General features: G+C 38.7%; 1 protein-coding gene across 14 annotated transcripts in view; it reads right to left on the reverse strand.

Annotated features, from left to right (window-relative positions):
- Positions 1 to 24100, reverse strand: part of MPP7 (MAGUK p55 scaffold protein 7) — a 250618-nt gene that overhangs the window by 42465 nt on the left and 184053 nt on the right. For all 14 annotated transcript variants that reach the window (XM_089906315.1, XM_089906314.1, XM_089906316.1 and 11 more), the window contains one exon: positions 4709 to 4879. In XM_089906315.1, the coding sequence (XP_089762441.1) occupies positions 4709 to 4879 (171 nt within the window). The remainder of the gene's footprint in view (positions 1 to 4708; positions 4880 to 24100) is intronic.

The raw sequence follows: 24100 nt of genomic DNA on the forward strand, positions 1-24100 counted from the left end.
CACCACTATTATTCAACATAGTTTTGGAAGTTTTAGCCAAAGCAATCAGAGAAGAAAAAGACATAAACGGAATCCAAATCGGAAAAGAAGAAGTAAAGTTGTCACTGTTTGCAGATGACATGATACTATACATAGAGAATCCTAAAGATGCTACCAGGAAACTACTAGAGCTAATCAATGAATTTGGTAAAGTAGCAGGATACAAAATTAATGCACAGAAATCTCTGGCATTCCTATACAGTGATGATGAAAAATCTGAAAGAGTAATTAAGGAAACACTCTCATTTACCATTGCAACAAAAAGAATAAAATACCGACGAATAAACCTATCAAGGAGACAAATGACTTGTATGCAGAGAACTATAAGACACTGATGAAAGAAATTAAAGAGGATAGAAACAAATGGAGAGATATACCATATTCTTGGATTGAAGAATCAACATTGTGAAAATGACTATACTACCCAAAGCAAACTACAGATTCAGTGCAATCCCTATCAAACTACCAATGGCATTTTTCACAGAACTAGAACAAAAAATTTCAAAATTTGTATGGAAACACAAAAGACCCCGAATAGCCAAAGCAATCTTGAGAAAGAAAAATGGAGCTGGAGGAGTCAGGCCCCTGGACTTCAGACTATACTACAAAGCTGCAGTAATGAAGACAGTACGGTACTGGCACAAAAACAGAAATATAGATCAATGGAACAGGAGAGAAAGCCCAGAGATAAACCCACGCACATATGGTCACCTTATCTTTGATAAAGGAGGCAAGAATATATAATGGAGAAAAGACAGCTTCTTCAATAAGTGGTGCTGGGAAAACTGGACAGCTACATGTAAAAGAATGAAATTAGAACACTCCTTAACACCATACACAAAAATAAGCTCAAAATGGATGAAAGACCTAAATGTAAGGCCAGACACTATAAAACTCTTAGAGGAAAACATAAGCAGAACACTCTATGACATACATCACAGCAAGATCCTTTTTGACCCACCTTCTAGAGAAATGGAAATAAAAACAAAAAGAAACAAATGGGACCTAATGAAACTTCAAAGCTTTTGCATAGCAAATGAAACCATAAACAAGATGAAAAGACAACCCTCAGAATGGGAGAAAATATTTGCAAATGAAGCAACTGACAAAGGATTAATCTCCAAAATTTACAAGCAGCTCATGCAGCTCAATATCAAAAAAACAAACTACCCAATCCAAAAATGGGCAGAAGACCTAAACAGACATTTCCCCAAACAAGATATACAGATGTGCCAACAAACACATGAAAGGATGCTCAACATCACTAATCATTAGGGAAATAAAAATCAAAACTACAATGAGCTATATCACCTCACACCAGTCAGAATGGCCATCATCAAAAAGTGTACAAACAATAAATGCTGGGGAGGGCTTGCAGAAAAGGGAACCCTCTTGCACTCTTGTTGGGAATGTAAATTGATACAGCCAGTATGGAGAACAGTATGGAGGTTCCTTAAAAAACTAAAAATAGAATTATCATATGACCCAGCAATCCCACTACTGGTCATATACCCAGAGAAAACCATAATTCCAAAAGACACATGCACCCCAATGTTCAATGCAGCACTATTTACAATAGCCAGGACATGGAAGAAACCTAAATGTCCGTCGACAGATGAATGGATAAAGAAGACGTGGCACAGATATACAATGGAATATTACTCAGCCATAAAAAGAAATGAAATTGAGTTATCTGTAGTGAGGTGGATGGACCTAGAGTCTGTTATATAGAGTGAAATAAGTCAGAAAGAGAAAAACAAATACCATATCCTAACACATTTACATGGAATGTAAAAAAAAAAAATGGTTCTGATGAACCTAGAGGCAGGACAGGAATAAAGATGCAGACATAGGGAATGGACTTGAGGACACAGGGAGGGGGAAGGATAAGCTGGGACAAAGTGAGAGAGTGGCATGGACATACATATACTACAAAATGTAAAATAGATAGCTAGTGGGAAGCAGCTACATAGCACAGGGAGATCAGCTCGGTGCTTTGCGACCACCTAGAGGGGTGGGATAGGGAGGGTGGGAGGGAGATGCAAGAGGGAGGGGATATGGGGATATATGTATACATATAGCTGATTCACTTTGTTATAAAGCAGAAACTAAGACACCATTGTAAAGCAATTATACTCCCATAAAGATGTTAAAAATAAAAAAGAAGAAAACCTAACAGTCGTGTGTGTGTGTGTGTGTGTGTGTGTGTGTGTGTGTGTGTAGAGATGAACTCTCTTACATGCTTGCTCGCCCTCTCTCCACCCCTCCTCTCTCTCTCCCACCTCGCTTTTTTTTTAAAGAAATTAAATTTGTTGTTAAAAACGTACCCCAAAAGATGGCTCCATGCCCAAATGTGTTTTCACTGGGGAATTTTACCAAACATTTAAAAAAATAATAATACTAATTCTACAGAAACTCCCCAGAGAAATGAAGAGAAGGAAACAGTTCCCTACATGTTTTATGAATATAGCATTACCTTGATACAGAAGCAGACAAAAACATCATAAGAAAACTGCAGGCTAGATAACTGGAGTACTATACAAAAGACTAATATGTCACGACTTAGTGGAGTTTGTGCTGGGAATGGCAAGGCTCATTCAACATTCAAAAATCAATCCATGTGAGTCAGCATTTCAACAGATCAAATGACAGAAAACATATAATCATCTCAACTGATGCAGACAAAAACCACTTGACAAAATTCAACATCAGTTCATGATAAATGCTCTCGGCAAACTAATAATAGAAGGGAATTTTCTTAATTTGCTAAAGGGTATCTATTTAAAAACCTATAGCTAGTATCATACTTCCTGGTGAAAGACTGAATACTGCCTCAATAAGGAGGACAAAGCACCGCTGCCATTCACCATCACGCCGGGGAGCCTGGAGTGAGGAGGAGATACAATAAGGCAAGAATTTTAAAAGTCCTACAAAGAAGGAACAAAACTGTCTCTATTCACAGATAACAGGATTAACTATTCCTGAAAAGTGTCAAGGAATCTACAAAATAGATACTAGGAATTTCCTTAAGGGCTGGGGAATGACATCTGCATACAGTACCATTTCACAGAAACCCATGATTAATTCTATCTGTGTGAGGCCAAGCTCTCCCCACCCCCTTTTCCTTTGGAAGATTCTAGGGAGTGGCTATTTCCTTTCCATAATCACCAACTATCTTTAGTTGCTTCTGTGATTAATTTTATTCTTCCCTGGATTAATATTCAGACTTATAACTTATCCTCATCTATCTCCCCTTCCTCAGCCCCAAGGAAAGGGCTTTTTTGTTTTTTTTATTGTTAGCACCTATAGGAAAGAAAAAAAGGCAAGGTTTATCCTACTTTCTTCTTTCAATTAGATCCCGTAGAGAAAACCAAAGGCTACATAGTTGTAATAATAACTCCTGGACTAGAGAGGGTCATCTAGATTTAAGGGGGCGTAGGAAATCACACTATCTCTGCTCTTTTATCACAAGGTACACCTCACCCCGGGTGAAGAGCAGGTATGCGACAGGGCTGGGAGGGACTCTGCAGGGACTGGTGCTGCTGAGGGGTGGCTCGGGGCAGGGGTGCTGTGAGGACAGGGGCAGGAGGTCCAAGGAGTACGACGTAACAGGACTTGGAACTGGGGAAGGCTTGGGCTCTCGCTCGCTCAGCTCCACAAGGAGGGAAGCTGGGGCATTGTAAGCGCTCCAGGCAACAAAAAGACCTACGGAGAACATCCTTCCAGGTGGGGCTGGAGAGGGGGTGAGGGTCCAGTATACACAGACGGTCAATAAAGGAAACCTTGGAGTGTGTGAATACGTATTTCTAAATACTGCAAACAGTGGGAATATCTGGCGATGCCATGATCCCCTCCAGAGCCACTGGATGTGAGAAGCTGCATCATTTCCTACTGGTCACCTACCGTCTGTTACGAACACGCTGTTACCTTCAAAGGACCCCATCTTAATAAGAAGGGGGATTCTTTAGCTTTTCCATCTATTCTCATCCGCGTAACTGTCATCTTCAGATTATAAAGGCACAATTAACAAGAGATAGACTCTAGGCTCCAAATTTTCCCCCCAAATCACTGGCTTTGATCCTTGGAGCCTATACACCTGTCACCACACTTTTAAAGAAACACAAACAAGGGTGGGGGGGGGGACACGAAGGTTGTGTCTGCTCCTATCTTAAAGGCTGGACAAGACGTCTGCTAGGATGTTAATGCAAATCAGACCAATATTTATGGAAATCCCCGCATATACTTACTTTTCGCAGTTTCCCTAACTCTCTAGCTTTAAACACCCTAGAACTTCATCAAAGATCTAAACCCATAGGAAGCTTATACCATGGCTACTGCCTCAAAATGAATCAAAAGAAACGCGATTACATTAAATTTTTTCATTTCTATTACTTAGTTGCCCTGATATGCTGAATACACTGTGACAGTGTTTGCTCTCCCCTGTCCCACAGTGGGTCCAGTAAGATGCCAGCGCCGTGGCCCACAGGTCTTGAAAGTCTCCTCGATGTCATAGGTACAAAAAGACTAAAGGTTTCATTTTAGAGGCCGAAGAAAAGGTGTTAAGATGAGATTTTTTTTAGCTTGAAAATTTCCAGCGTTGTTCTCTTTGAAGTTAAATTCCCACTGTCTCACTTATTTCCTCAGCATCACACACAAAACAATCACTTACCAACCAAGACAACGAGTCTGTAGTTCTCATTCATCTGCCGTCGATAGGGTGTCACCTCCTCATAAGTGGGCACATCGGCTGTGTCGTACTGGTCACTCTTCTTGCACTCATACATGGATTTATTTGTTTTCTTATCTTTTCTACTAAGACGGAAACTTCTTCTAAAACCAGCTGCAAATACAAAAAACTATTTTTAGCAATTAGAACTAAAAAAAGAGACCCCACCACAATACAGAAAGAAAACACCCTCAAAGTTGGGCTGGATTTTATTCACCATAATATCATTACAAGTGCACTTAGTAATAAAGGTAAATAGATGTTCCACTATTTCATGAAAACAGCTGTTAAGAGAATCATCTAACATTTAATTATATAGTTATAATATCATAAATTTTATTTGGTTCCAAATCATAAAGAATTCTTTTCCAAAATCAGGAACCAAAATAACTACGTGATAAAACAAATTAAGGAGGTCACAGGCGTCATGAAGAAAATTTTTCACAGACTGACTGATGAACACATTTGCTAAGAAAAAGTTAAAAGCACTAAAATCACTTGAAATATAAATGCTGAATATTCCCACTCAGAAGTACTAGAATCTTTTATGCTATATTCTGAGCACAGCCTAACAGCATACCTGTGCCACAGACAGCATCTACTGTTAAATAGAAAGAAAACTAAAGTCAGGGAGAGCACAGTGTCGAACAGGCCTCTGCACAGATCCGGCAGACAGAACCTGCCTGTCACTAAGAGCAAGTTACTTAACTGCTACGAGACCCCAGGGGGTGGAGCAAATGACCAAGCCCCAAGTTCTTCTTCTCCTACGGAAATTCTATGCTTTTATAATTTGAAGGCTACTGAAATTTGGAAATAAGTTTCAGAGCCACAAGTGTGCACTCTTATGAATAGACCATGTCATCTTTTATTAAACAGCTTTTCGAGTATTTAAATAAATTTCCTGTCTGCTTAAACGGTCCCCTCCAGCTCACCACTGTCACTTGAAATGTTGGCTTAGAAAAGCAGCTGCAAAAGTTCCTTTTCTCAGTCAACTCCCATTTCATTCTGCTTCTGCTTCATGTTGTTATATCATTCTGGTTTTATGCCTTTTCTAGAATAGTGATATTTACCATACACACCATTCAAGAATTCTTGGCCTAACCAACACTCTCAAAATACAGACTTTAAAGGGAGGGAAAACAGCCTGCTTATTAAGATATGATATATATTCTCTATCAGCTCCGTAGTACAAAAAAAGACGCAAGTATAATTATAAAACATATAAAAATAGATTCTCTTTAAAAAGAATACTGATCAAATTTGATAAACAGAAAAAACTTTAATAAAGGTATTTTATAATAAAACATAATAATGTAATAACTGATCTGTGTGAATTTTAGGGTACATGAAAAATAAATATTACTATTAGATTTAAAAATTAATAATACTCAAAATAAAGGCGATATGAAAAAACAATTATCAAATCACTACAAATGTTTGGCACAGAAATGGATCTAAGGCGTAAATGCCTCACCCACAATGAACCCAAAAGTGAAAACCGGAAAGATTCCTGATCCACGAATCCCAGCTAAATCCTGAATTTCAGTGAAAGCGCTTGACCTGATGGAGTCTTTATGATTAACTGAAGTTTTCACTTCCATCATAAACAATAATGAGATAGTGGGAGAAAGCGAGAAGGGAACCAGATTTCTAATGTGAGATCTCGATGGACATCAAGGATGGAGGACCCTGGTCTACAGGATGGCTTGGGGATGCAAGTTGTACAGCGCTTGGTACAGAATAGGTGCTTGATCAAAGTAAAAAGTAAATTTTCGAAACAGAATTTTAAAAAGGCAACCCCCAAAACTCTACTATCATTCCTGTTTCATTTTCTTAACATAAATTTCAACAAAGGAAGCAGAACGCATTTGGTATTTTCACAAGAGAAATGTAAGAGGCAGACAAAAGGACAAAACACTGCATCCGTGAAGGCTCAGGGCTGGAAGCAGCCCTGGGGAGCATCGGAGCTGCTTGGCCCCTGCGCCCGGGCCAGCGCATCAGGGATGTCACCACATGCGCCCACGCAACACGACACGGCCCTGACCTCGCTCACATGTTTTCCAGGTGGCCACCACCAGGCAAGTGGAATTCCCACAGGTTCTGAGACTTGAGTACCTTGGCCCCGTGCCTCATTTACAAAACAAAGGGAAAAGTCAGCCAGGTCCATACGGATCCAATCGGAGCTCCGCTCCCTGAGTGTTAAAGGCTCAGACTGGAGGGGGACAGGCCTGGGTCACTGGCTTACTTACTAACTGGGTGACTTGCCAACTGTTTAAAAACTTCTCTAAGGCTCATTTCTCAGCTTTAACATAAGGATACTGTCAACCCCTCACAGGGTTATTAAGGTTAAACTATCCATGTGAAGCATTCGCTCAGTGCCTAGCATATGGTAAATGCCTTACAGACTAGACAGAGACCAGTACCTGACTAGTCCCACCTAAACATGCTGTGTCCCCTGTGTTCCCACAGCACACGTCTAGCAAGAACGGGAAAAACAAATTAAGGGGCTTATATGTTTTTAATTGGGTAATGCTACGAAAGACACAAAATAGTAAAGCCAGATTTAAATATGATAAATATTAAAAGTACCTTATTAAAGTGGTAAGGCATTTTTAAAGAAATAAAACAAAGACTTAAGTGTACATTAACTATCCTTTCATTTTTTCTTAGATACTCCTTCTAGGGCGGTGCTACTTCTGTTCCTATATTTAAATCTAGAGAGCATCCCTCTCTCCTGTCCTCCTTCCCCATGATCCCTCACTTCCTCAACACACACACCTATATATGGTCCATATTTACACCACACATTTACACACACACGCATACATATGCACACACACATATACACGTGTACATACATATATGTGCATACACAAAAATAGAGTCAGAAAACAAGAAAACTCCCCAACCCAGAACAACAGAGGATATGACAAAAGGTATGAAATCCAGAATACTTAACTTGCCTCTCAGATAAAAGCAAAACCAAACCAGGTGGCCAGAGGTAATGGCACACTGGGCCTGCCTTTCAAGGCAGCAAAGAGACTAACTTTCAAACTTCAGTGACACAGTGAGTGACGCGTCAGCACACCTCGGTTAAGTCTAAGCCTAAAGGAGAGCGACCTTTATGTCAGGAAAAGGGGTTAATAATTTCTGGCCTTCAGGTCTTAGGTGGTTCTCTTATTAAAAGGATGACCAAGAATGTGTACTTAAACTGAAAGCAAGCAGAAGGTTCTTTCCAATAAATGTGAATAAATAACCTAGAACGTATTTACTTCTAGTTTGTTTTCTGTGCACAAGTCTTAGCAAAAGCTGGCTTTTAAAAAGAAGGAGCAGGAAAGAAGCAGTAACAAGGAATTTGGAGTAAGGGAAGAGTTTCGTACAACATGTATTTTTCCTTATATCTCACATTTTTGTAATTTATAATTGGCTCAACATTTTTACGGACAGGCTTTTTCCAGGGCTCTTACCCACAGCTGCTAAAGATTTGTGTTTTTTAAGGAACAGCGTGTTTACTTTATTACAATAGGAAAGTGGCTTCACAGTGAGACTGCAGCTGCAGGTCAGCCCTTCATCACACGGAGATACTTCTTATCTAATATTTTCCAGCAGGAATAATTTACGATGACTTTTAACTTATCTAGTTGTATCGTTCTGTTTTAAAGTAAATTTACTTTTTTATTATAAAAGATGACATTTACGTTGCTTGTTATTTGCTCCTTATTTCAACAAGACAGCAATAAACATCCCTGTACATTCCTGTTACTCTATGTCACTGATGACTTTATTAGGGCAAATTGCAAGAAGCTTGACAGATCTTGTCCAAATGCTTCTCAGATTGGTTAATAACAGTGTACATTTCCAAGTACAACTGCCCCTATTACCATTCTTTCATTAAAGGACTTCTAACCATTTAAAAATCTGTAGTGATTTGACAAGTGAAAAACTGTGTATCATTTCATTTTAACTGATAGTAAAGTTGAACTCTCCTTCACGTTTATTACTCATTTGCATTTATTTCTTCTGTAAATTGCTGGTTAATACATGTTGATCATTTTTTGATTGGGGTCTTCATAAACATATATACACATACATGTATCTTTTAAGGTCACAGCCCTTGGCCCTGTCTGTTGCAAAGACTTTTTAAGATTTTCAGTTTTCCTTTTCAAAGAAATTTTAAAGGTTTATGTATTTGAATCTGTGAACTTCTTTGGTTTGTCATTTCTTCCACTGCTTTTATAACTTTCCTACCCTTTAGCCTGATAAATACCCAAATTTTCTTAAATTAAAAAAAAATAGGTTACATGGCTTTACACTTAATTTTTTAAATCCATCTGGAATTACTCAGCTGTGATTAGGAGATCAAGTTGGTGACGTGAGGCTGTAACTTTATAGTTTTCTAAGTAATTAACCAGTGGTCCCAGAAATACTTACTGAACAATCCTTTTCCTACTTTATATGAATACATACTTTGTACTGAAGCACCAGGTAGCTAAGTATGATGCCATGACCAGAAAAAGGTGATTCTTGGTCTAAGTTTAGATCATTCCCTTATTAGTAATATTAATACCAAAACAACAGAAGAAGTGGTGATGCTAGTGGGTATTTGTGGAGAACTTACTGGATGACAGACACCATCTGAAGCACTTACGTGCGTTAGTTCATTTAACTCTCACAGCAACGTATGAGGCAGGCATGACAATCTACAGGTTTAAAGTAACTTTTCTTTTAGTGTCAGAAAAAGAAAACAATTGCCAAGGCCTTGGCTCAAATATTAAAAGATGAAAGAAAGTCAAGAACAAAGTTTGAAATGTTATTCCACACACATAGATGTATGAGAGAAAAACTGGTGAGCCTTCAGTGACTTTATGAAATAACTTAACAGGAAAAAATTATCAAAGAGAAGCAGCAGTTTAATTTAGGGATTAAAAATTATAAGCTCTTTTTCTGTTAGAAGATATTTTTCAAATATAACTAAATATATTTTTGATACTCCTCTGTATTTAAGATGATGTGTAAAATACAAAATATATAAAACAGTGTCACTGCCCTCAAAGAGTTCCTGATCTACTAGGGGCATCGAAATTATTCCAAATACTTGTAATTTAAGGGTTTTCACAACATAGGCTCAGGAGTAGAAACTAAGATTTTTTAGCAAGTACTTCTAATCTGATTCGACTTTGACATTTCTCTTAAGTAAAAGAAAAAAACTTAAACTCAGGCAGTTGTGATTCAGTTATTTTCAAAGCTACTTCACTGTATTTATTGATATAACACCATTCATCAAAAGGGTATTAAATTTAATGCTTACATATGTGAATTAAGACTCATTTGGTATTAAAATTAGCTTCAAATTGTAGATAAATATTATGCCTAACCATCCTATAATTTCAAATGTTAGTGATATTTTTAATAGTAAAAAAAAAAAAACTTGAAGCATCCAAAACATACAAAGTATGGGAATGATTAATTATGAAAAACACCTTTTCAAAGAAATGGGGCTGAGGACACGGCTATATTTAAAATACATAACCAACAAGAATCTACTGTATAGGACAGGGAACGCTGGTCAATGTTCCGTAATAATCTAAATGGGAAAAGAACTTGAAAGGAACAGATACATGTATACGTATAACTGAATCACTTTGCTGTACACCTGAAACTAACACAACAATGTTAATCAACTATGCCCCGATATAGAATAAAATATTTTAAAAATGCCTATATGGCACCATTAGAATTGCATTTGATATACTAATAAATGGAAAAAACTGGACATATACGACAGTCATAGTTATACTATGAGTTTTACTTTTACTAATATAAAAATTGGTATGGATACAGAAAAAAGTATAAAAGCAGACAATGATTGTATTAGGGAAAGAGGGCTGTAGGCAACTATTTTGTCCTATTTTTTTAAAGTTTCCATAATATTACATAATTTTACAATTTAAAAAAAACACACACAAAAACACCAAACAAATGAAATCCGGTACTGGTAGTTGTATTTGTGTGGTTATACCAACATATAACAGAAAATACATTTTGACTGTGTCTCAGAGGCAGGTTCCAGTCTTCTGTATTTTGAAATGATTATGGTAATAGATCAAAGTTTTATATTCTTAAAGGTTAGAAATAGCCAATAAATTAAAATACTTAAAAAGCAATGAAAGTAAAAACAATGGAAAATTTTTTTAATGAGAATACAGTATAAAAACTGAAGACCAAAGGTCAAGGTAAATAAATAGAGAACCAGCAGTCTCACCTAAGAAGTGAAGATGATAAAAGAGAAGGAGTCTGGGTTTTGAAAACTTACAACTAGACTAATCAAATTGATAGGAAATTTTTTTTAAATCACAAATTGTTATCATATTCTTTGGCTCCCATAAATAACTTCAGTGTAAATTTTTATAATTTAAATAGTTATCATTTTAATGATCTTACTTTCTCATAAAATTTTGACATTTATGATGACATTTTATTAAAAAAAAAATACACGATCATCTTATGGGCAGTCATCTCCATTAACACAAAAGGCACCCCACCCCCAACGCCAGCAGAGCCAAGGTAACTCACCACCACCACCAAGAGCCTCAAAAATCACAGGCGTGAATGAGAGTGCGACCTGCCTTTCTGTTAACTACAAGAAAATAAATCCTATTGTGTGACCGCTTGGACTTTTCAAATGGCACAGTTTCCATCTTTGGTTACATTTCTGTAACCAATCCGATATAATAACATCAGATATTATGCATCCCCAATGTTTTTAAGAATATAAGCTCTTAAGATGTTAAATGTTACAGATGTTGGTAGATTGGGAAAGAAGAGTTTCAGTGAAAGCTGCTTGAATTATAACAGAGCAATATTGGTCATAGGCACCTCAAAAATTAGAGATCTATAGAAGGGTCCACTCTAAACTTCCTGATTTTTTGAAGAAATACACTTACTTTAACACAATCAAGAAAAGTGCTTAGTTTCTTAAAAGAAGGTAAAAATAAGCATTTAAATGATCTTTTTCTCACCTTAAATATACTAAAATGTGCTTTTCAAAAAAAGAATTGGGAGAACCGCCAAAAATGTTGGGTGAAAGTTATTCTCTTAAAACAATGGATTAATTTGACCAATCAAATATTGAATGAGTTCAATAGGCACCTTAACAAGGAAGAGGGACTCCCCTGGTGGTGCAGTGGTTAAGAACCTGCCTGCCAATGCTAGTGACAAGGGTTTGAGCCCTGGTCTGGGTAGATCCCACATGCCGTGGAGCAACATGTACCACATGTACCACAACTACTGAGCCCGCACACTAGAGGCCGTGAGCCACAACTACTGAGCCCACGCACCACAACTACTGAAGCCCGCGTGCCTAGAGCCCATGCTCCGCAACAAGAGACGCCACCGCAATGAGAAGCCTGCGCACCGCAACGAAGAGTAGCCCCCGCCCGCCACAGTTAGAGAAAGCCCGCACGCAGCAACGAAAACCCAACGCAGCCAAAAATAAATAAATTAAATAAATAAATAATTTTATCAATAAAAGGAAGAGAAAAATATTACTATGAATGAACTTTTAAAGAAGACTTAAAAAAAAACTCACGTAGACATTAATAAAAACTAAGAGGCTGGGAATTATTATACAACAGGCTCCTGACAACAGAATGTTGAAAATTTCCATTAAAATCAACATTTTGAATATGATGCCCATCTTGTTATAATGATATAAACATAAGGGACATGTAAAGACTATGTAGTAACATTATCCTGAGACAAACTTACTGTTGAAGTGATGCTCCCATACTATGCCCATCATAAAATTATCCCAAAGACAAAGAAAGAGAATTAAATTAAGAACATCTTAAAACAACAAACAAGCAGAAATCTTGGGAGGAAGTTTAAATTGAAAAGCAACGTGAACAGTAAACTATAAAAGTTACTGAGATGTGGAGTGGCTGGATTAGTCACCTTCTACATCCATCTTATAAAACAGTGTGTGTGTGGGGGAAGAAACCTAAATGTTATCATGGATTATATTAACTAGCCATACATATGGTAATTTTGTATATAAAGGGGGAAATGGCTTTCAAACAAGGAAAGTTCACCTCTGGAATGTCACAGACACAAAAGTTGCTTTCAGTATAAAGAAATGTTCAAATACCATAATTACCCTTGTATCTTTCAACTCATCTCCAGCTAAAAATAAAAATAGAAACTCGAAGTACCTAATGAAATCATGGAAGCTAATATATCAATTTGCAATGTCCAAGAAAAAAAATTACCTAGGTCTTAAAAAGTTTTCCTGATACCATAAACAATATTTTTAAAGCACAGCACAGCATTACCATTAAAAAAAATAGAAAAACCACATGAGAATTTAATCTTCCAGCCAGCTAATAAAGAAATGAGTTCTAACTTACTCTTTCGAAATTATGAGAAAATACAGTATGCACACATAAAAATTAATATAAAAATATAATTCTGAAAGGGGTAAAATTGGATTTGAAATTTTAATGTATTTTTTTAAGTTGAGTCTATGCAACCTAAAATTCTCCAAGCAGAAATGGTTTCTTTCTGTCCGAGAAAGTATTTCCAAGTAGTATTCCAGACATGTCAAGATTACGCAGAGTTCTTTCTTGTTCAAGAAATAACCTGTACCACTTTTGAAAGAATGCTTCTAAATGTTCTCTTTGTATAAATTTTATTTTTTTTGGAAAAAATATTAAGGCAGTAAATTTTGACATAGCTGTAGTTACCTACATAACATTCGTTAATAAAATGACTGAATATTAGAACAAATGGGAATTTTTGCTAGATTTATAAAATAGGCAATATAACTAGAGGCTCACTGGTGTTTAAACTACTGGACAAATAAGGGACAGGATTAGGAAGAAACACAGAAGTAGAAATGGATAAATGATAGCTTTTAAAAGAAATAACAGCAAATGGATGGTTTAGTTTTTATTGAACTTTATGGTAAACACTGTAGTTAAACAGAAGAACAGTTTTAACTTACAGAAGTCCCAAAACTGATCTTGTTTTTTTTTTTTTTTTTTTTGATCTTGTTTTTAAAAAAATGTATGACATGCTCCAGCAGGGGCAGAAGGGGAGAAAAACTGATGATTTTTTAGGAGATCATTTGCAAGAAATTATGTTTGAAGACAGATGCATGATAAGCAGTGCTTTGTGAATTGTTTATAACATAATTTCTATAATGAATTATACAGAGCGAAAACATTCTGCAATTCTTACCAATTAAAGAAAAAACCAATTACTCTTCATATGGACTATTTTGTATTGTAGTAGGAAAAAGCAGAGAGAATCATTAAAGCTTGTGCTTCTACCACTGAGAAGCAATCACCCTTTGGAAGCCAGCATATGCGCGTGTGCAGAGACACACAGACCAAAAACACTAACTTTCACACCATCCACCAAAGCTAAAGGAAGTTGTTGAGAGCTTAGAGCAGGAAATGAATTACTCCTAATAATTCATGTGTGTGGGTATATATACATGTGTATATACTTTAAGTATATAAATATACACACACACACACGTTCAAAGGTGCAACTTTTGCAATTCATATTTACAGCATACTATCAATTTACCTTCACTTTATTAATTTTATGCAAATATACAACTTACACTGCCTAGTCAGTGAGCTTTTTCCTTCCTTCCACTAGTAACAGCCAAACCTCTTTTATTGATAAATACGCTGAACTTTAAGAAATGCAGCGTTGTTACACTACAAACCAGTGTACGTTCGTATCAGTGATGGCTCACTAAAAATGGTTTTAAGATATAATTCTTATACAAACGGACATTCAATTATTGGAGTGTTACAATGTTACTTTTTCAAGAGTCAACTTTGATCATTTTGACATGGAATGTATTTTTCAAAAATGTAACCAGTCATCAGGGAAAGCACTACTTATATATGCTGTTTTGTGCTTGATTTTACGCACATCAGAGAAAGTGAAAATAATCAAATGTATTCACTGAGTATAGGCCTCATTTAGATCAACAGGGACCCTGGGCATTCCCATTTTGGGGTCCAAGGGTATTCTGTCTGCACGGTAATCCCTTCTGCTTCTCTTCTCCTTCTGTGGACTCAGGAGATGCAGTGTAGAGGTAGATGAGGGGCAAGGCGAAGGGTCTCAGAAATTCCTCTATTAAATAGTCCTTGGAAAAGACCTCATGAGATGGTAGCATTTCTCGGAACTCCTGTGGCTATGTTCCAGAGTGGTCCTAGAACCGGAGAAGGTGCCCCGTGCTGAAGATGGATGCAGGCGCATCCTGTGCACGTAGGTGTTCTGTTAGACGAGGTGCGCTACCGCCTGTGAGCGCAGTGGCACAGGCTGGGATCTGACGCCACCAGAATACTAAGGGTGTTTCGTAGGACAGGCAGTAATCGACTGAAACGTCACAAATCCATTCCATGTTGTTGACCTGTACGGTTTAAATTACTTCTTTAGTGAGGGAAACATTTGATGTGGAAGACATATTAAATCTCCAAAGGGTAAATTTTTCCTCACTGCAATAATTACCACAGATATAGGTAAAGTAGAATAACAGGATGGGGAATGTGACGGTTAATCTTATGTGTCAGCTTGGCTGGGCCACAGTGCCCAGACGGTCAAACATTATTCTAGATGCTTCTCGTAAAGGTGTTTCTTGGATAAGGTTAGCATTTAGATCAGGAGACTTGGAATAAAGCAGATTACTTTCCATTATGTGGGTGGGCCTTATCCAATCAGCTGAAGGCCTTAATAGAAGAGAGACTAACCTCTCCCTGAACAAGAAGGATTTCTGCAACTGTAACAGGGAAGAGATAAATAGAACGAACTCCACGTTGGATCTGTTTCTTTTACTTTAACCTTTGCTTTTCGTTGCTTTTGTTGTTATAATCATACACAGTGGCCTGCCTCAGGGAAGCCTGCCCACCTGTGAATGGCTGCAAGAAAAAAGAAATTAACACATCCCCTCCCCGAGGCTGGTCATTTCAGGAGATGTTCTGAAAGACTGATGGCCCTTATACTTTACTCCCTCACCACCTCGCCCTCGCTGATTCTATGAAAGAAAGTGGCAACCAGACCCCAATAAGATGGTTTTTCAGAGACACTAGTCTGCCATCTTCTCCATCTGCCGGCTTTGCAAATGAAGTCGTCTTCCTTGCCTCAGCACCTCGTCTCCGATTCGTTGGCCTGTCCTGCAGCCAAGCAGAGTGAGCTTAGACTCAGTAACACCAGCAGACTGCCTCTGGGCTCAAACTGCAACTCTTCCCTGGGTCTCCAGTCTGCCACCTACCCTGCAGATTTTGATTTATCAAGCCTCCACAATCACACGATCCAATTCCTTAAAATCTCTGTGTGTACGTGCGTGTGTGTATATGTGTGCGTGTGTATGTAAACACATTCTGTTGCCTGACTAATACAAATGATTAGGAGGGAAATATTAAAATTTTAGAATAAACTAACACTTCCTAGTTAGTGGAGAAATTAATTGCAACATTTCAGCATCCCTTAAAATAGAGAAAAGCAATAAAACCAAAGTTTGGTTCTTTGAAAGGATCAATAAAACTGACAAACTGTTACCTACCCAAATTATTAAAATTAGGAACGAACATTACTACTGACCTTGAAGAAATAAAAAATATTATAAAAACAAATTAGATAATCTAGATGAAATGGAAAAATTATTAGAGAGACAGAGACTACTGAGACTGAAAAAAGAAGAGAAAATCTGAACAGGTTCTTACAAGCAAAGAGACTGAATTAGTAATCAAAAAACTTTCCACAAAGAAAAGCCCAGGACCAGATGGCTTCACTGGTGAATTCAATCAAATGTTTCGAGAATAATTAACACAATACTTTACAAATATTTTGAAAAAATATAAGAGTAGGGAACACTTCACACCTCATTGTATGAGGCCAGTATCATCCTGATACCAAAATCAGACAAAGATATCGCAAGAAAAAAAAAATCTACAGACCAATATCCCTTATGAATATGCATGCAAAATCCTCAAAATACTAGCAACTCAAATTCAACAACATATTGAAAAGGATTATACACCATGAGCAAGTGGGATCTACCCTAGGAATGCAAGGTCAACATATGAAATCAATCAATGTTTACACTACATTAGTAGATTGAAGGAAAAAAGCTACATGACCATCCCAATTGGTGCAGAAAAAGGGATTTCTATATACAAAATGAAGTAATCTTCCAACAGAGATAGTTTTACGACTTGTTTTCCAGTCTGGGGGCCTTTTCTTTCTTTTCCTTGCCTAACTGCTGTAGAACCTCCAGTATCACGTCAAGTAAAGGGGCAAGAATGGTCATCCTTGTCTAGTTTCTGCTCATGGGAGAGCAGTCGGCCTTTCACCATTTAGTATGCTATTAGTAGATGCCCTTTATCAGGTTGGGGAAATTCCCTTCCATTCTTCGTTTGTTCAGTTTCTATCGCAAAAGGGTGTTGGATTTTGTCCAATGCTTTTTGACCCAACCAAGCTACCGAAACTGCTCACAAGGCTGCTGCCAACTCCCACACTGCAAAGTCAATGGTCAGTTCTCTTTTTCCTTCTTTGACTTATCAGCAACGTCTGTCAGAGGTGATCGCTTCTTCCTCCCTGAAATGTTACTTTTACTTCGCTCCTACAAAGCCACACTCCCGGTTTTGCTTCTACTTACCTCACTTTGGGTTCGCTTCTTGCCCGTATCATCGCTCACTCCTTGGTGAGCTCATCTGGCTTCATGGCTTTCAATTTGACCTAATATCGACCACTCCAGAATCAAGGGCCTCAGTGCAAGAGCCGCCTCTGCAATCACCTATCCGACATCTCCATTTGACGTCTTAAACGCAACCTATCCCAACGGAATTCCCGAAACTCTCCCCACCCCGATACCCTCCTCTGCTGTCTGGACCAGCTCAGCAAATGGTCACTCCATCCTTGAAGTCACTAAGCTCATCCCTGATTCTCCAACTGGTCTGAAAATCCCGTCAGTTCTATCTGAAGGTACATCCAGAGTCTCCTGTCTTCTCCCCACCTCCACCTACGATATCTTCGTTCGAGCTGCAGGCACTTCTTGCCTGGATGACACACAGCTGCCCGCTTCTGCCCTGGCTCTCAGCAGATCAGCCCGGGTGACCCTTAAGTCCACGTCAGGGCAGGTCACTGCTCTGCTCCAACCCCTCCGTGGTTTCCCATCTCACACAGACTAAGGGCCGAAGAAGTGGGCTGAGCGGCCCTCGCACTGGCATCCTGTTACCTCGCCAGCCTCGATTCCCGTCGCTCTCTCCTTTCTTCACTCCGTTCCGGACACACTGCTCTCCTCCCTGCTCCACAGACGCTTCAGGGCTCTGTCTGAACGGTCGAGCTCCCTTCCGTGACCACCCTGGTGACACCTGCATGTCCTCACCTGCCCCGGCACCATTCCTGCTTCACTTTTCTTCATGGCACTTCTCACCATCGGATGTATCGTATAAATTATTTAGCTACCTGTCTCCACTGCACCCCCTTACGAAGCGCTACGAAAGGGGGTCTGTTTGGATCTCTGTTGAAACGCCAGCGCCCAGAACAGTCCAGAACATAACAGGCGCTCAATAAATATTAGGAAAAAACGCTAGGAATAGCATTATAAGAAAGTTTTATTCTGCAAATACCAGAAGAAACTGTTAACCAGAGCTAAGTGGGTGTCTCTTGAGGGAGGACACAGCACTAAGGAGGAAGAGGGAAAGGGGCTCCGGTCTGTGGCTGCAAGACTTCTGACGCTACTTTACTCTTCAAACAATTTATTAAATAGAGCCATGTGAAGCTGCTGACACTCTAATGCCTTTTCACCTACAAAAACCAGCAATTTCACACGCTTCAACCTAACGCACATACTACTTTGATAAAAATATAAATTAAAAATTTTTAATAATTTTGGTGTGGGGAATACAAACGAAAACTCAGAAGACAAAGGAAAGAATTCACAGATTTGACTATGCAAAAATTAAAATGTCTACACGATGATAAACCTGGCCTTTAAAAAAGGTAAAATGCGGGCTTCCCTGGTGGCGCAGTAGTTGAGAGTCCGCCTGCCGATGCAGGGGACACGGGGGTTCCTGCCCCGGTCCGGGAGGATCCCACATGCCGCAGAGCGGCTGGGACCGTGAGCCATGGCCGCTGGGCCTGCGCGTCCGGAGCCTGTGCTCCGCAACGGGAGAGGCCACAGCAGTGAGAGGCCCGCGTACCACAAAAAAAAAAAAAAAAAAAAAAAAGAAAAAAGGTAAAATGCAACCAAAAGACCAGAAGAAAATGCACACGGCAGAGAGAGGGTTAATATTCATGATAGAGAAAGGGCTCGTCACATTAACAGGAGACTGACAAAGAACCTGATAGAAAAAAATAGGTAGAGATAGGATTATTCAAGGGAAAAAAAGAAGAAAAGCTAATAAAAAGCCACAGTACTGCATTAAGTCACTATATTTAAAGGTGTTTAACAAATAATACTTTTACCAAAAAACAGCTTTGCCATAAATGTTAGCATGCCGCTTATGACACTGCTTTAAAAATGCATAAAAATCTGTAGCATTTTGAGGGTTTGGCTTTTGAGGGGGAAAAACAATTCCACAAAACAGTCAATTTGCTCAGTCTATTTGTAACAAAGTAGCTCTTTAATACTACAAAAAATAACCAGAAAACTACCATCAAACTTGTGTATTCTGAAAAAGAAACAATTTTCGATCTGTGGTCGTTAGTTGAAGGGCTTCCTTAAAAGGAAAATCTTTTATCAGAACACTATTAATTTCTGTATCCTATTATGTCATATCTTTTTTTAAAATAAAGTGTTTTTTTAAAATTAATTAATTTATTTATAGCTGCACTAGGTCTTCATTGCTGCACACGTGCTTTCTCTAGTTGCAGCGAGCGGGGGCTTCTCTTGTTGAGGAGCATGGGCTCTAGGCGCACGGGCTTCAGTAGTTGAGGGGCGCGGGCTCAGTAGTTGTGGCTCGCGGGCTTAGTGGATCCACGGCCTGTGGGATCTTCCTGGACCAGGGCTCGAACCCATGTCCCCTGCACTGGCAGGCGGATTCTTAACCACTGCACCACCAGGGAAGCCCCATATCCTTTTTTTAATACAAAGTCATCTTACTGTATGCTTCTCTTCTCAGATATCTGACCTCAGCTGTACCTAAATGAACCTCTAGGTGCCTTGAATCTGCGGATCTCTTGCTGCACATGTATCAGAACAAGCACTTAGACCAGAGAGAAAATATGTCACAATGCACATCTACTCAAACATGTCGACCATGCTTTCCTCTTGGCCACAGTCAGGTATGGAAAGGAAAACTCGTTTCCAAGACCAGGAGTTGAATGGAGTCGATAGCGAGGCTCTATAATCAGAGTTTGCAAAATCCAAAAGCCAACAGAAGCTAGACGGCAGAAAAATCTTCAATTGCATGCTGTCAATGCATTTTGTACAACATTACTCCTCCGAAGAACTAGGTGGTCCCATTTTTCCTTAACTGCTCTTTGGTTACTTTTTTTTCGCCACGTTTGAGGACAGGGATACAAAGAAATACTTCACTATTAAAGCATCAACACGACTGCCGGGGAGTGCTGGGGGACCCCTGTCTCAGTGCTGGCCAGCCCACGGAGCGGCAGGGCCGTGTTCATTTAAGGGGTCCCTTGTAACTCAGCCCCAGCTAATTCTTAACACTGCGAAATGAAGGCCTAGTTTGGTCAAATCTCTTGTCAAAGGAGCCAGAAACTTTTACATGAAATTTCTCATATTTGTGGGTCTAACAAAAATATATCCTTTGCCTAAACACAGCCTGAAGACTGTCTCTGAGCTCCCCAGGCTGATACCAATTATTACCTGATGCATGATATTCCCATTTTACCTGGATGGTGCCCTAGTTTCATCCGTAATTGGGGGGTGCAGAGTGGTGTCTTGAAAGGATGAAGCCCTCTACGTTTTCCAAAGAAATCTTTTCCTGGCACCTGGGGTATCTGCATGGTTCGCTTCACCCGCTAATGCCAAACTCCTTAATCTAAGTGATTAAGATCCCACGGTCTTAATTATCCTCAATGTCATCTGCTCTGGGGCTTTGACCAACGAACTAGTTCCTATCTCAGAATTTCAATCCTTTATCGTCAGTCCCTCATCTCTGCCACAGAAGCGATCGATTATCCTCTCCCACTAAATACTCCTAACCCTCGACTACACAAACCACCGTGAACTCAGCTGACCTCTCCCTTCCCCGTCTACTCTTACTTGCAAGGCTTTGGCTCCCAGTAAAGTCATTGCTCAGACGCTGCCAGTAACTGCGAGTTTCCAGATGCAGTGGCATTTTATCAGAACTCATTCCCTTTGAAGCCCGTCATGCTGACCACCTTTGCTTTCGTACTTCAATTCATATTTACTGATTAAATATTAATTTTATAAAACTCTACATTCTGTAAGAGAGATGTAAATTAAAACCAGATTTCATTCTTTGGATAAAATTTTATACAAAGAATGAGTGCAAAAACCAGGCAAAACGTTAATAAAATGTGTAAAGTTACTTGGCCTGTCACTGAAGATCTCAGGTTATCGAGCGCCATGCTAATTTTGCAGTGCTATCGTCTACACGTCACCCAAACTTAAATACGCCCTGTGCTCTGCAACAGTCACCTCTGTCCATGCTCTTGCCTCTACCTCATCCTCTGGTCTAACTGTAATTCCACCTAAACCCCGGCGCCAGTTCTAACATCACCTCTTGTGGGGCTGAGTCCTCACTGCACAGGCTGCCACAATCATTCCTTCTGAATTACAGCATTTTATGTGACATTCACCAAATAACGCTGCCTTATGCCACAGTTCTTCCCTGGATGGATATATACTTACCATCTAACAGACCAAAGATAAGCCCTGAAAGTTGGGGAGAATAGGTGTCCCTCTTTCTATTTTGGAGAGAGGCAGAAGCTTGCAGTGACGGCCTCTCCCTGTCTGCCAACTCCCGGCCAGCCCCTCCCACGCCGACTGTGGCCTGGCCACGAGACCTGTTCTGCCCAGTGGGCCATCAGAGGATGTGATGAGAGCAGAGGCTTCACAGCACTTACATACTGGAGATGGTTTTCTCTGCTGTTCTCCAGAACCCTGAGACCACCACATGGGTAGCTTACTGGAGGGTGAAGAGCTACGTGGAACAGAAACAAGTTCGCCCGGCTGAGCACTCCCGTCCACCAGACCAACCAGACCCCAGCCAGACAGCCAGACTGCAGCAATTCGCCATGCTGACACAGAGCAGAGCCACCCAGCTGACCACAGAAACAGGAGAGTAATAAATGCTTGCTGTTCAAAAGCCACTAAGCTTTCCAAAACTGGAAGGGCGGGGATCAATCGATACACAGAGTATCTGGCACACTGTATTGTACTGAAATGAGAGAAGAATTATTGAAATTGTAACCTCTCTCTGATCATCCAGTTCTCTCTGTAAATTATAGTTTTTCTAGCCTAAAAATTAGAATACCCTATATTCTACATGGTTTGTTTTTTTTTTTTTTCAATTTGTTTTGTAGAATGAAAAGCTATAGGGCAGTATACTGTAAAAGATACAGTAGGTATTATATCTACATAGATGTACATAGATATACAGATACAGACGGAGTAGGTATTATATCTACATAGATATACAGATATAGATACAGTAGGTATTATATCTACATAGATGTACATAGATATACAGATATAGATGGAGTAGGTATTATATCTACATAAATGTACACAGATATACAGATATAGATACAGTAGGTATTATATCTACATAGATGTACACAGATATACAGATATAGATACAGTAGGTATTATATCTACATAGATATACACAGATATACAGATATAGATACAGTAGGTATTATATCTACATAGATGTACATAGATATACAGATATAGATGGAGTAGGTATTATATCGACATAGATATACAGATATAGAGAGAGTAGGTATTATATCTACATAGATGTACACAGATATACAGATATAGAGAGAGTAGGTATTATATCTACATAGATGTACACAGATATACAGATATAGATACAGTAGGTATTATATCTACATAGATGTACACAGATATACAGATATAGATGGAGTAGGTATTATATCGACATAGATATACAGATATAGAGAGAGTAGGTATTATATCTACATAGATGTACACAGATATACAGATATAGAGAGAGTAGGTATTATATATCTACATAGATGTACACAGATATACAGATATAGATACAGTAGGTATTATATCTACATAGATATACACAGATATACAGATATAGATACAGTAGGTATTATATCTACATAGATGTACATAGATATACAGATATAGATGGAGTAGGTATTATATCGACATAGATATACAGAGAGAGTAGGTATTATATCTACATAGATGTACACAGATATACAGATATAGAGAGAGTAGGTATTATATCTACATAGATGTACACAGATATACAGATATAGATACAGTAGGTATTATATCTACATAGATGTACATAGATATACAGATATAGATGGAGTAGGTATTATATCGACATAGATATACAGATATAGAGAGAGTAGGTATTATATCTACATAGATGTACACAGATATACAGATATAGATACAGTAGGTATTATATCTACATAGATGTACACAGATATACAGATATAGATACAGTAGGTATTATATCTACATAGATATACACAGATATACAGATATAGATACAGTAGGTATTATATCTACATAGATGTACGTAGATATACAGATATAGATGGAGTAGGTATTACATCAACATAGATATACAGATATAGATACAGTAGGTATTATATCTACACAGATATACAGATATAGATACAGTAGGTATTATATCGACATAGATGTGGATTTGAAACCAGGACGCACCATGTACTATCTACGTAAATCCTTTCAGCTTTCTGAGCCTCAGTTTCCTTTTTGTAAAGTGGATAAAATACTCCAATCTCACCGTATAAGAGATAAGATGCACTAAATACCAAATACAGTATCTGGCACATTTCTTCAATAACCAAGATATACTATCATCAGGTACACAATACTAATCTGAAAATTAAAGAGGTTGAAGGATTTCTCTCTCAAACTGAGTTTCCACACCACTGCCTCTCACTACTGCAGGTGGAGAATTTGTCAGTGTTTGAACACACGGCAGAGCGCGGAAAGGTCTGAATGGAGATGGAAGATGCTTCTGATGCCTTTAACTATCTCTAGATATCATGAATTTTGTTTATAACATCGCTTGGCATCTCCAAACTGGAAAGTTTCCTTCCAAAACAGATGAGCAAGTTAATCATAAGGCTTAATTGTAC

This window comes from Delphinapterus leucas, chromosome 2, assembly GCF_059928025.1.
Source record: "Delphinapterus leucas isolate spDelLeu-1000000601 "Yukka" chromosome 2, BTC_Dleu_Yukka2, whole genome shotgun sequence".
Classification (NCBI taxonomy): domain Eukaryota; kingdom Metazoa; phylum Chordata; class Mammalia; order Artiodactyla; family Monodontidae; genus Delphinapterus; species Delphinapterus leucas.